General features: G+C 42.2%; 1 protein-coding gene across 1 annotated transcript; it reads right to left on the bottom strand.

Moving 5' to 3' along the window:
- Positions 1-1039: 1039 nt before the first annotated feature.
- fdxr (ferredoxin reductase) lies at positions 1040-12813 on the bottom strand (the record flags this gene model as incomplete). Its single annotated transcript, XM_079237773.1, has 12 exons — positions 1040-1293; positions 1464-1637; positions 1718-1889; positions 1992-2191; positions 3604-3688; positions 3955-4062; positions 4327-4428; positions 4569-4682; positions 4775-4897; positions 7250-7345; positions 12386-12456; positions 12732-12813. 12 exons carry the CDS (start codon positions 12811-12813, stop codon positions 1163-1165), a joined length of 1458 nt encoding a protein of 485 aa, XP_079093899.1. The 3' UTR covers positions 1040-1162.

Here is a 12813-nt window from a genome sequence, read left to right as displayed (position 1 = left end):
TAGATATTTCATTAAAAACCAGACGTTTCCACCTAAAATAGTCATTTACCACATTAACAATGTATAGTGTATTGATTAATTTAATGTAATCTTCATTGAAAAAAACAGTGCTTTTCTTTGAAAAATAAGGACATTTCTAAGTGACCCCAAACGTTTGAACGGTAGTGTGTGTGTGTGTGTGTATATATATTTTGTAGACTTAATACGTACAATATGCAACTGCTATACTATACTGAATATTGTTTTGCTACTACTACATTTCGCTTCATAATATAACACTTATATGCCATTATATGTATAATGTACCAGCCTTTTTATTTGACCATATTATGTCATACTGTTATACCACTTTACTTTGAGGAGACGTCACTGTTAGTCTAGAACACTGAATAATGTTTCCACCAGTAAACCTGAACATGCACACCTCTCTCTGTGTGACAGCGATTATAACCGCATAACTATATAGATTATAATTAACTAGAGGATACACTTTTTCCTACACGTAGATCTTAAACCCCTCTCCGCTGTTAGTAATCTCACTCGCTGTCTCTTCAACAACGTTAGCTAACGTGTTAGCTAGCGGACTAGCTTTCCATTAAAAACTGGTGGGAGGGAAATGAAGCCGCTGTAGACATCTTAACGCTGATTGGCCAAGACTCCACACGTCAAAGATCTTCTATTGCTAAAATGATCAAAACCCAAGTTTTTTTCCATGTCCCACTCCAATCTCAGAAACGGCGGACAGTGACCCCCCTCCCTTCCAAAAAAATCTATCGGATCTACACGCTTCACGTAGGTTACCTATTTTGGTTTCAAAACGGCGAATTTCGCCGAAAGGTGAGGGATTTTCATGTCTGATAATACAATGCACAAGAGCTCATTATCAATAGCATACATTAGAGAATGCTGTTTGTTTTAAAATGTTGCCACAATAAAACACAGCTCAGTCTGTCAGTGCCTTAGATCGACACACTTGGGGTAAACCACAGCACCTGTCCGCTTTTAAAGTGTACAAAATCCATTAAGTCCATGTTGAGTGCTTATGCCATTTATTGTATGTCCCCATTGTGGTCCGTCACTGATGATGGTCACTGTTGTGTTATACTGCAACAGTCAGTCAAGAGTAGTGTTCACCTGTGAACAGTGTACTGTGTTAACAGTGTTAACTTCGAGCCAACTGCAGCATTTCCTCCACAGTCAGCAGTTTTTCTCTGGGTTTCCCAATGGCTTCCCCCCGCCTCATCTCCACACCGTCAATCTTCTCCCACTCTGAGAAAGTCACTGGTTTCACTCCTGCAGGCGAGAAAATACAAAATCGGAACACGGGGTCCATTATGAAGACAGACATATTGTGTGGTTTCATGCAGGCACGCTGCAAATTCATTTTGACCTATTTTAGACCCGTGATGATGTAAACCTCCAGGTCAGACAACAGAAAGTAGTGAAAGTGAAACGTGGAGTACCTCTCTTTGCCAGCAAAGCGCCGACGCTTTGCGAGCCGGGCTTTGCAGCGGACACGTCCAACGTTCCCGACTCCATGTCCTCCACCAAGGATCGAGCGGTGTCAAAACTATTGTTCATAGTGGTGGCGATCACCCCAGTGGGGCCCGTTTTCAGCCAGCCACTACAATACAGACCTAGACGGAGAGAGGAATTCACTACAGAGGCCGTTGCCTCCTAAGTAGTCTTGCTCTTCGTGGTATTTGATACTGAGTACCTTTGGCTCGTTGAACGCGACCCATGTTGTTCGGGATGATGGCTTTGCGGGAGTCAAACGGCAGCGATGGATGGATGGGGAGGCTCTTGTAGCCTATACTGCTAATGACCAGGCCACAGGTCACATCCTCCACCTCTCCAGTGAGCACGGCCCGGGCTCCCTCGCCTGAGCCCTGGTCGTACAGAGGAAGCCACCTTTAACCCAGGCAACAAACTACACGGCCACAGGAGGGACTTCTTGATTTAAAAAAACAAAAATGACAATCCCGTTTTACCTCCAGCCTGTTAACCGCCAGTCGGATGCCAGCTGTCCTGCTGCGTTCAGAGTCGGCCAGGATTTCGACGGGGCTCCGGAAGAATCGGAAGCCCCAGGCGTGAGAGGCCCCGTTCCGCCTCTGCTGCTCCTTCTCTCCCGGGACCTCCAGGGCCGTCTTCAACATCAGCTCCGTCAGTCGCTTCCTGGGCCTCGGCAAATCTGACACAGCACAAGAGAGCTTAAAATGGACGTATGTCATTTGGGTTCTTCCTTACGTGTAAGTAAATAAATTACTGTCTGTACTCACCAGTCTGTTCTTGTTCTTAGAAATGAAGGCTATTCCATGCGAGAAATTGCGAAGAAACTGAACATTTGTCTGGGTGACCCCAAACTTTTGAACGGTACTGTGTGTGTGTGTGTGTGTGTGTGTCGACCAGTATTGACAGGAAGAACAATCAGTCCTATGAGTACCGTTTTAAGACAAACTTGAGGGAGAGACAAAATTGTTAGTTTGACCCTTTTTGGGGGCTTTCATTAGACTAAAATGAGAGTACAATGTATTAGTGACTAAGATATGTAAAGACCGCAGACTGAAATCAATCAAAAGATCAGACTAATATTTACACAGACTTCTGATCTCGGGGCTAAGACTAAATCTAGAGAGTCGTTGGTAAAAATGAACACTAGCATACATATGTATGTGGGCGTGCATATGTGCGTTTTCATCTGCGTACGTTTGCACGATTTACTGTAAATACGTGCACAGTCGTGTGGCCCTTTCTGAAAACATGGAAAGTGTGCAGGTGTGTCTGAGAAAAGGTGTTGTCAACACATTCACATGCGAGACGCCTGCAGAAACTAATTGAGCTTCATACATTTCTTGTCAGGGTTGTGGTAACCACGAACCAGCCGCCCACCGCAGCGCTGCTAATATTACTGCTGGCGTGTGCAGCAAGACGGAAGGACACAGACCACCAGTTCTCACAGCGTCCTTCACTTGCTGCTTATCACGGTCGACACACATGGGATCAAGGTTGTCACAATAACAGGAAGCCGTTGCTCGATGCAACCTCACTACCCTGGCGAGGACGAAGACCGGCTGAAGGGCCAAGGACGGCGTGTGGCGTTGGACAATTTCTGCAGCTTCTTACTTAAGCAAAAAATAATAACAGAGGAACCACAGAGCACCGACCACCAGCTCTCTTTACTGGTTACCAGGTTCTATTCACCTCTATGGGCTGCAGGCCTCCGCAAGGTGTGTTGTGGCTACAAACCACAGCACACGTTCCTCCTTTGTGACATGTTCAGCAGCCCCTGCATTAGTCAAGTCACATTTCTCTTGAACACATACTTTCAGCACAAACACTACCATACCTGATCTGTACTGCTAATTTGGTAAAAAAAAAAAAGAAGAAGCATACTTTGACTTCCTCTTCTTCTTGTATTCTGTTGTATTGCATAAGATAAATATGTTACAGCGTGTGTCAGTGGTAGTGTTGTGAGAATATGCTCATTCTTCAGAATAGAGCAGACTGATGGCAAGGCAGTCAAAAGGAAGTGCTGTTCTCAAAAAAGAAAAGGGGATTGGGGGCAGGGGGGTGGATATATTAAGGTACAGTTTATTTTTTTACCTTTGAGAGCCTCTGCGACGCCCTCAAAATCTGCCGCCATCATCTCAGGTCTGGTGTTTGGCAGCTTCACCATTTCTCTAACCTCCTGTACACAAGGAGAACATCTCAGGGTTGGCTGGGCTGCACGAGGAAATCACTTAAAGCTGAATTTCTTCACCCGGGAACCTATGTTCATGTTTTCGTGTCTAAATGACTAATGGGTACAAGATCTTTTTAAAATCGGTCATGTACTGAGTGAGCACTCTGCAAATCAACATCATCAATGTTTATTAATAAATGTCTGACAACATTATGGAAAGACCCCACGGAGAAAATACCCTGCTCTCTAACAAACTGCCTTCTGAAGCACACCTTGATTGTGCAAGCGACCTGCATGGGTCCTCTCCTGCCAACAATCAACACCCTGCGGACCTGGCTCTCTGCCAGGGCCTCCAGGGCAGGCTGGGTGATGTCAGTCTTCTGCGTAAAAAACATGACAAAGAACAGTGATTCCTCTATGAGACAATTTTTTTCGCTTCTTCTATATGTTCCATCTGATGCCGTGTATCCACAGTTATGTTAAGTTTAGTTCTGTAAGTTCTGGGGATGGGGGGGAATATTAAGTAGAGCTTAGATGAACTTTATACATAATAAATCATGCTGAGAGGTTGATTTTCTTTTGTATTTATTTCACTATACTCTTTATTTAATGTTCAGCCAATAGAAGGCGGTGTACTTTCTCACCTTTAGAAAGTCAAGCGGGGACAACAGGACTCTCGCTACATCCAAGGCCACGTTGCCTTGTCCCAGAATGACTGCCGTTTCACAGCTCAGGTCTGGTCGCAGCTTTCATGGGAAAGATGACAGAGAAACTGAAACGTCGATGACAAAAAGGAGTGACTTTTCTCGTGATCACACTTCCCAGCAGCATTCACTGGACCGATTAGGAACGCTCACTCTGGATCGACGCAGTGTGCGAGGCGTACCTGTCGACATTTGGGCAGCCCGTTGTACCAGCCCACAAAGTCTTTGGCGGCGTGTACCCCGGCCAAGTCTTCTCCCGGCACTCCCATAGTCCTGTTTCCCTCGGCCCCGTAACTCTACCATAAAATACATAATGCACCCACATCACAAGAAGAACTTTTATTTAAAAGGTGATTTTTTTTGTGTGTGCCTTTTTTCCCGCTCTTACCAGTACGACTGCGTGATAGGCTTGCCGCAGCTCTTCAACGCTCACGTCCGTCCCCACGTCCACGTTACCGTAGAAACTACAGCGCGACTGTCTGGCTGTCTGTGTGAACGTGTTGATGACGTTCTGAGGAGAGGAAATGGTCCAGAATTATTCAAACAGAAAAGACTAAGAAGGGTTATTGCACCAATAAGAACAGACCACATAAGCTTTTAGCAATACTTACAATGTGGCCATCAAAATTACTTTGATGTTGAAGAAAACGCAGAAGCATGGTGCTTCTTCGGCAAGTTCTGAAGTTAGAATGATTTGTGTGTGAGTCAAAGTATTTGGACTGCTGGCTCAGTGAGAGCACAGTTTGTCCTCATTCCCTTCACAAGCGGTTGAAACCAACTTATTTAGACTTCTACCATAATGTCCGTCTCAGTTTGAGTCAGACTTTGTATTAAATTACATCGTTATATAAGGGTGTAATGATCCTTCCTTTCCTCTGCTGACATTACTGGTACCGTACTTTTCCTGTCTGAAGACTTCCTGCTATTGTGTGTGGTGGTGTCTGTATCAGCAGAGACCCCCCCAGTCCTCTGCCCGGACTTCCTTATTTTTGGTGTATTCAGGATATTTTGGGGCCAACACCAAAAACAAGCCGAACGCAGCAAAATCAGACGAAAGCAAGAAACTACAGGCGGCCGGCAGGGTGCCTGACACCCAGAGGTGTCAAAAGTATTCACATTCATTACTCAAGTAGAAGTATAGATACTAGGGTTTAAAAATACTTCTGTAAAAGTTGAAGTATCAACTCAAGCTTTTTACTTAAGTAAAAGTGTAAAAGTACTGGTTTAAAAACTACTTAAAAGTATAAAAGTAAAAGTAATGTAAGGGGAATGTTTTTATTTCCATTAAGGACAAACTCTTAAGCCGCGTCTCAGGGGCCTATAGTGCACTACCCCACCTCCCCCAAAACAATCATTTTTATAAAGCCCATAATGACTATAATGTTTTAAAATGTTATGTTGAAAAATGTGGGATGCACTAGGCTACCCGTTTCAGCTGCATATATGCCCATTTAAAATGATCCCATTTTATTACAATGCAAATACATTAAAGTACCATATGTGTACTACTGAGCATTAACATGCGTTTCATGGAGCGGAATACATGATAACTAGTTGCCTATAAGTATTGTAGTAGTTCAAAATAGGCGGCGGCGACTCCGACACAAACACTTAAAGCTGTGGTTCTCAAACTTTTTCTGTAAATAACATAATTGTGTGACTCATCTGTTCTTTTATAAATAACAGAATAAAGAAAATTGCAATTACTTTCAAGTAAATCAGATTGCCCCATCAGACAATGTTTTGTGCAAGTTCTATCTGTGCAAAAGATTACTCATAACCTGTTAACGGCGTACCGTAACCATTTACCCGAAAGTACAGGCATTTGTCCATGTATTTATTAATGACTTAGTTTTATATCCGTGTACTTTGTACTTTTGTAATATGTGAAGCCAGCAGCTCATTGTTGGTAGAAGACACGAGCACTTTGGCTCGTTTCACCTGGAGCAGGAGAGATGCTCCGGGTTCAGAGAGCTGCTCCGGTGCTCCTCACAGGAGAGCTGCTGTTGCATCTTCACCCTGGGAGCGTTTAAAACGCAGATATAGCTTTATATACTTTTCACGCGACATATTTTTCGACGCTTTCTGTCCGCTGGTGTGTGCTCAGCGCTCACCTGTGTGCGCGCGCACGTATCTGTGGGCAACGGGGCGGAGAGGTTTTTTGTGTGTGTTTTTGAACGATGACAAGCCGGAGTGAAAACAAACCAAAATGAAATAGTAACAAGGCTATTTTTAAAATGTAGGGAGTAGAAAGTACAGATATTTGCGTGTAAATGTAAGGAGTAGAAGTAAAAAGTCGTCTGAAAAATAAATACTCCAGTAAAGTATAGATACCCAAAATTTCTACTTAAGTAAGGTAACGAAGTATTTGTACTTCGTTACTTGACACCTCTGCTGACACCGCCACGTTCTTCTAGTTGGTCATAAGTGATAATTGAGATTGAATTACTCCTTGCGTCACCGGGCTTAGATTGTTTTGTTGCTCAATTTCATGCCATCGCCTGCGGGATACAATTACTGCAGGTGTTTTCCGAGCTGAACGAACCGCCACCGTACTTGCATCTAACTTTCCAGAGGATGTGCCAGGCGAAATGATTGGGGCGAAGCTGCCTTTGAAAGAGTGAAACTGAGCTTTCATCGTTTCACGGCTACGAGGACTGAAGCAAACTGGTTCGTCTGGGGCACTCGCAGAGTTACGCTCTGTCCAATTATTGTCACAGACGAGTCTGGAACCGGAAGCACAGTCAGTTTCTTTATTTTGTAGTAGTTCCCCCCGTCATAACCTGCCTAGAGCCCTGTTCTTATGCCGAAACAGTGTAGGACAACTATCTGTTCTTTCACACGTCCATTTAGGATCACGTACCTTGACTTCAGGGTGATCAGGGGCCACCCCGAACCGGACCAGGCCGAAGGGGACGGGCAGCCGCTCATAGATGTCCACCTCAACATCTTGACGTGCCTGGGAGGACGGAAAGGGAAAAGAGACACAACGAGAAGGGAAATTACACTTACACAGAAATATGCTGTGCTTTTAAAGAGAAGTCTCCTTATAAAGACTGGGGCCCTTTAGGAGTAGTAGCAGGATTTCACTGTATTTGAGGCCAATGCTGGAAGTGTGGCTCGATCAATGGACATCAGGGAAAGTATGGTGGTGAAGTCCAGGTGCTCAGTTTAATGCAGCAGGCACATTTACAAAGTAAACAATAATATACAGGTATTATTCGGCATCACTTACACTGTAAACAAGTAATGTTGGAGGAGTAAAACAAATAAAGTAGATTCTTTCCTTTATTTGTCTTGAATATCATATTTGAATGAGCTAATCCATGAGCCCGGATTCGCTCTGTTCTTTACCGATTCAAATGTTTTGTTTTGTGTTACATTTAGTCCTTTACGCACTGGGAAAGTTAAACAAAAGAAAAAGTCAAAGAACTACCCAGCTGCAACAAACATGGCTGGAAACAACAGCAGCTAGCGCTTTAGAATAAATAGCTCTACAGAACTGAGTGCAGCGTGTACTAGCCTGGTGACATCAGCTTTGGTCTTAACACAAAGCGGTCTGCAACTTGTTTCCTGGCCTACTTATAACCCGGCCGTGAGCACCTAGTTTTTTAAAAGCACCCGCTGAAGTAAACAGTTCAATTAGTTGAGTATGAAGGGGGTGAGCTGGGAGGTGCACACCCCTTTCCCTTTCAGTTATTTGTTCACCAATGTAGAAACTACATTCAGATCATGTTTTGTGCCCCACCTTTTACAAATAAACCCTTTGTGCCTGGAATATCAAAACGCCAGAATGCACGATCATGCTTCACTGGCTAAATAAATAGCATTTGAAGCATAGAAATAAAGAAGAAGTGCACTGCCACAGACTAAAGAGGGTTTTTGATCTTCATCCACAAAAAAATAACAATGACAATTTTAGTAGATAACACTGTGCAATACTTATTTTTTACCAATAAACTCTACAATTATGAATGTTAAGGTATCAAATATATATTTAAACAAACACACACACACACACGATATATTTGTAGCAATGCATAGTGCACTTTATACACTCAGTGAAACTGATTGTGCAATACTGTAGTCATATTTTTGTGCCTCATTTTATATACACTACCGTTCACAATTTTCAGTTTCTTCGCAATTTCCTGCATGGAATAGTCTTCATTTCTAAGAACAAAAACAGACTGGCGAGTTTCACATGAAAGTTCTCTTTTTCTGGCCATTTTGAGAGTATAATCAAACCCACAAATGTGATGCTCAAGATACTCAACTAGCTCAAAGGAAGGCCAGTTTTATAGCTTCTCTCACCAGCATAACTGTTTTAAGCTAACATAATTGAACAAGGGTTTTCTAATCATCCATCAGTTTTCTATGCGATGAGGAAACACAATGCACCATTAGAACACTGAGTGATAGTTGCTGGAAACGGGCCTCTATACACCTATGTAGATAGTTCATTAAAAAACAGATATTTCCACCTAGAATAGTAATTTGCCACATTAACAATGTATAGTGTATTTCTGCTAGAAGAAAAACGTATTTACTCTTAAATCAACTACTGTTTCACAGTTATAATATTAATCATATACTGTGTAAAGGCTTGTGGCTTCGCATTGGACCTACTCTCCTGTTAAAACATACATATGCTTTAACAGTGACCTTCTGATAGTCTTGAGACTGTGGATGCCTACATGTCTCTGTTTGAAGAACGTGGTGTTCCTTGTTATCATATGACCATGCCGATGCAAGCGAATCTAAAGACGTCATGAGAGCTTCTGTGATTGTGTCATTAATGTATTTAAGAGGTAACTCTCTGCTCATACGCAATTGACATATCATGTTGTGATTCTGACCCTGTTCCTTCTTCGAAGAATAAATGTTCCTGATCAATGATTTTATCTCCAGGTGTCGAGTACATTTTTCTATCATAATTGGTCCTTCGAGCCGGACTCAACATCTCCCCTCCCCTCCAAAGTGTCTTTCCTGAAACCGTACACGGGGGAGTCCAGGACTCTCACAGAAAGCCCTCCGCCCTACAACTCGCAAGAGTGTAGTTTGGTGTTTTTGTGAGGCCAGGTTTGACTGGAGGAGAGAGGAGTGACGAGAGATCCGTTTTGTTTCTTTTTGACCGACCCGGTGAGGAAATCATTTCAGGTGTGTATGTCTTAATTGTTTGTTTGTCTGAAAAGAAGGATTATCTCCCAGAACTGTGAAGTAGATTTTAAAGAATTTACATTCCTCATCAATTAAAAGGCTTACATTTAATTACTACGTCAGAAAGAGAAGGGGGTGATGTGGTCCGTTAAATCATGCGATAAGTATCATTGAGTAGGACTGCTACCACCCTGAGACGGGAAGTAAGAATTATGTTACAGTAAATGTTAGGTCACCCAAGAGTAAAGAGAAATCGAGGTGGGGTTAGTACAGGCCCAAAGGCGGGGAGTGATTTAAATGATAAGCAAGCAATTGATGAGATTAGGCCAATCCAGAAGAGAATGATAAGGAATCTAGAGCCAGTCATAAGGGAATAAAATAAAACAAGATATATCCAGAAGACAAAGAAATAAAAAGAATATAAATAAGTATTAAAATAAAATAAAAGCGCTGAGTAAAGAAATAAAATTAAAATAAAGACATGGGGGCTAATGCTAGCAAAGGGTGTAAAGAAGAGACTTTAGAAAGGGAGATAGCATATATGAAAATAAAGCATGAGAGAAGCATTAAAATCCTAAAAAGATGGGGAGAGCCGAAAGAACAATAAAATGCCAAGAAGTGTGAACAAAACATGACTAATTTTTCTAATCTGTATCCAAGAGATAATGAATGGGTGTGCGGGAGGGGAGGCAAACTCTTCCGCGTTCTTGCCCAATGCGCCTCTATACTGGAAACGGGCCTCTATACACCTATGTAGATATTTCATTAAAAAACAGATATTTCCACCTAGAATAGTAATTTGCCACATTAACAATGTATAGTGTATTTCTGTTAGAAGAAAAACTTATCTACTCTTAAATCAACTACTGTTTCACAGTTATATTATTAATCATATACTGTGTAAAGGCTTGTAGCTTCGCATTGGACCTACTCTCCTGTTACAACATACATATGCGTTAACAGTGACCTTCTGATAGTTTTGAGACTGTGGATGCCTACATGTCTCTGTTTGAAGAGCGTGGTGTTCCTTGTTATCATATGACCATGCCGATGCAAGCGAATCTAAAGATGTCATGAGAGCTTCTGTGATTGTGCCATTAATGTATTTAAGAGGTAACTCTCTGCTCATACGCAATTAACATATCATGCTGTGATTCTGACCCTGTTCCTTCTTCGAAGAATAAATGTTCCTGATCAATGATTTTATCTCCAGGTGTCGAGTACATTTTTCTATCAATTTCTGATTCATTTAATGTTATCTTCATTGAAAATTTTCTTTGAAAAATAAGGAAATGTCTAAGTGACCCCAAACGGTAGTGTATTTTCTTAAAATGTAGTATTACATTTTTTTTTACCAGAAGTTTATTGTAACTGTGTGTAAGGAGGCCAGAGCAAAATAAGCTTTTCATTCTATGGAGTAACTGTCTGTTATCTGTGCATATGACAAAACAAATATCTTGAAAATAAATTAAACGTAGGGCAAAATGCAGGTATGCGACCATGATGCCGGTGTTAGACCCCAACTGGTTTTCAAACCTACTGGTTTCCCTACGCGTGCGTGCGTTGTCTTCACTTCACAGCTACAGCGTTTTTCTGTCTGGTCACCAGATTTGTCACACATTCACTAACATATTGCTGGAGATCTTCAAGCCACATTTCATATCCATTGCAGCGATCGTGATTGTGTAAGTGAGCACTGCATCACAACCACATATGAAGAAACACGTTGAAGAAAGACAAATGTAAAGATCGCAACGACCTGGATTCGATCTCTGTAGAGCAAAAATGACAACGTGTTGTCATGCGGTGGCGATACGCGGTGCGCCACTAATCATTAAGCAAACTTAAGTCATTCGGGAATTTACTGATTACGTCATATCTGCCTCCAGGGAACCTTTTGGTCTGGTGATCTGAAACAACTTGTTTCGGGCGGATATTAAAACACTGCCGTGAAACTCCACAAATATGTTGTTGCCTCTTCTGCAGTCAGCACTCCTTTTGCAAGATGATGCTGCTGCACATCTTGCTTCCTTCGGCACTCGTAATAAAGCTCCCCATCAAGGGATTACATTGACAGCTTTTTAGATGACATTTAAAAACTTGGTTAGGAAAAGATTATGTGCACAGTGTTGTGCAGCTTGTTGATTAGCTACTAACTCTCTGCCATCGTAAGCCTGCTCGTAGTCAAGTAGTGCTGACTGCAGAAGAGGCAACAACATATTTGTGGAGTTCCACGACAATGTGTTAATATCCACCCAAGGTAACCAGTTGTTTCAGCTCACCTAGACCAAGAGGTTCCCTGGACACAGAGGAGATGTGGCATCATGAGTAATACCTTAAATGACTTAAGTTTTTTAAACAATTGGTGGCTCTATAGGTTGAGCCACCGTCTTTCAGTATGTTTTCATTTTGCTCAACAGGGATCGAATCCAGGTCGTTGCGATCTTTTTATAAATATATTTTCTTTAATGTGTTTCTTCATACGTGGTTATGATGCAGTGCTCACTTATACAATCACGATCGCTGCAATGGATATGAAATGTGGCTTGACGATCTCCAGCAATATGTTTGTGAATGTGTGACGAATCTGGTGACCAGAAAGAAAACAGCTGCAGCTGTGAAGTGAAGACAACGCACACAAGGGAAACCAGTAGGTTTGAAAAACAAGTTGGGGGGTGTAACACCGGTGGGCAGTATGCCAAAATATACCATGAAATACTGTCAAATTGACAACTCCCAGAGATTTCACAACGTGTGTGTCTTATTCATATATTTGGCTGTATTAGGCAATTGTAGGAAATGTTTAAATATACTCCAACATTACTAAAACAGGAAATACCTTGATCAACTGCTGTGCCGTGTAGAAACCTGCTGGACCGCTTCCGACTATGCACACCTTCGGGCTGCAACCTGCGGAATCAGTGAAGTAAAAAACACACACATCCACGTTATAACTGAAACAAACGAGAAAGCAGCGACGAGGGCACTGTGATAAAAGTTGAACATTATTTTGTACTGATAGACGACGAGCTGCTGGGTACAGTCGCTTTATGCCGAATTGCTAAGTTCAGACACATAGACAGAGGTGTCGCATGTTTTCAAGTGAGCACGTTGCTTAATCGAAATGCAACCTCAATAAAAAAAAAACAGTTGACTCGATTTTGCATTGGGGTTTGGTGCCTCACCGTCATGAAGTCGGCGCATCCATCGACTGCTTCCCGCAGTCCACAGCTTCAGCCCGGAAAACAGCATTTTATGGCCGTTCAT

The sequence above is a fragment of the Taurulus bubalis genome (genome assembly GCF_910589615.1).
Source record: "Taurulus bubalis genome assembly, chromosome: 2".
Taxonomy (NCBI): Eukaryota; Metazoa; Chordata; class Actinopteri; order Perciformes; family Cottidae; genus Taurulus; species Taurulus bubalis.
This window is presented reverse-complemented; position numbering and strand designations above follow the sequence as displayed.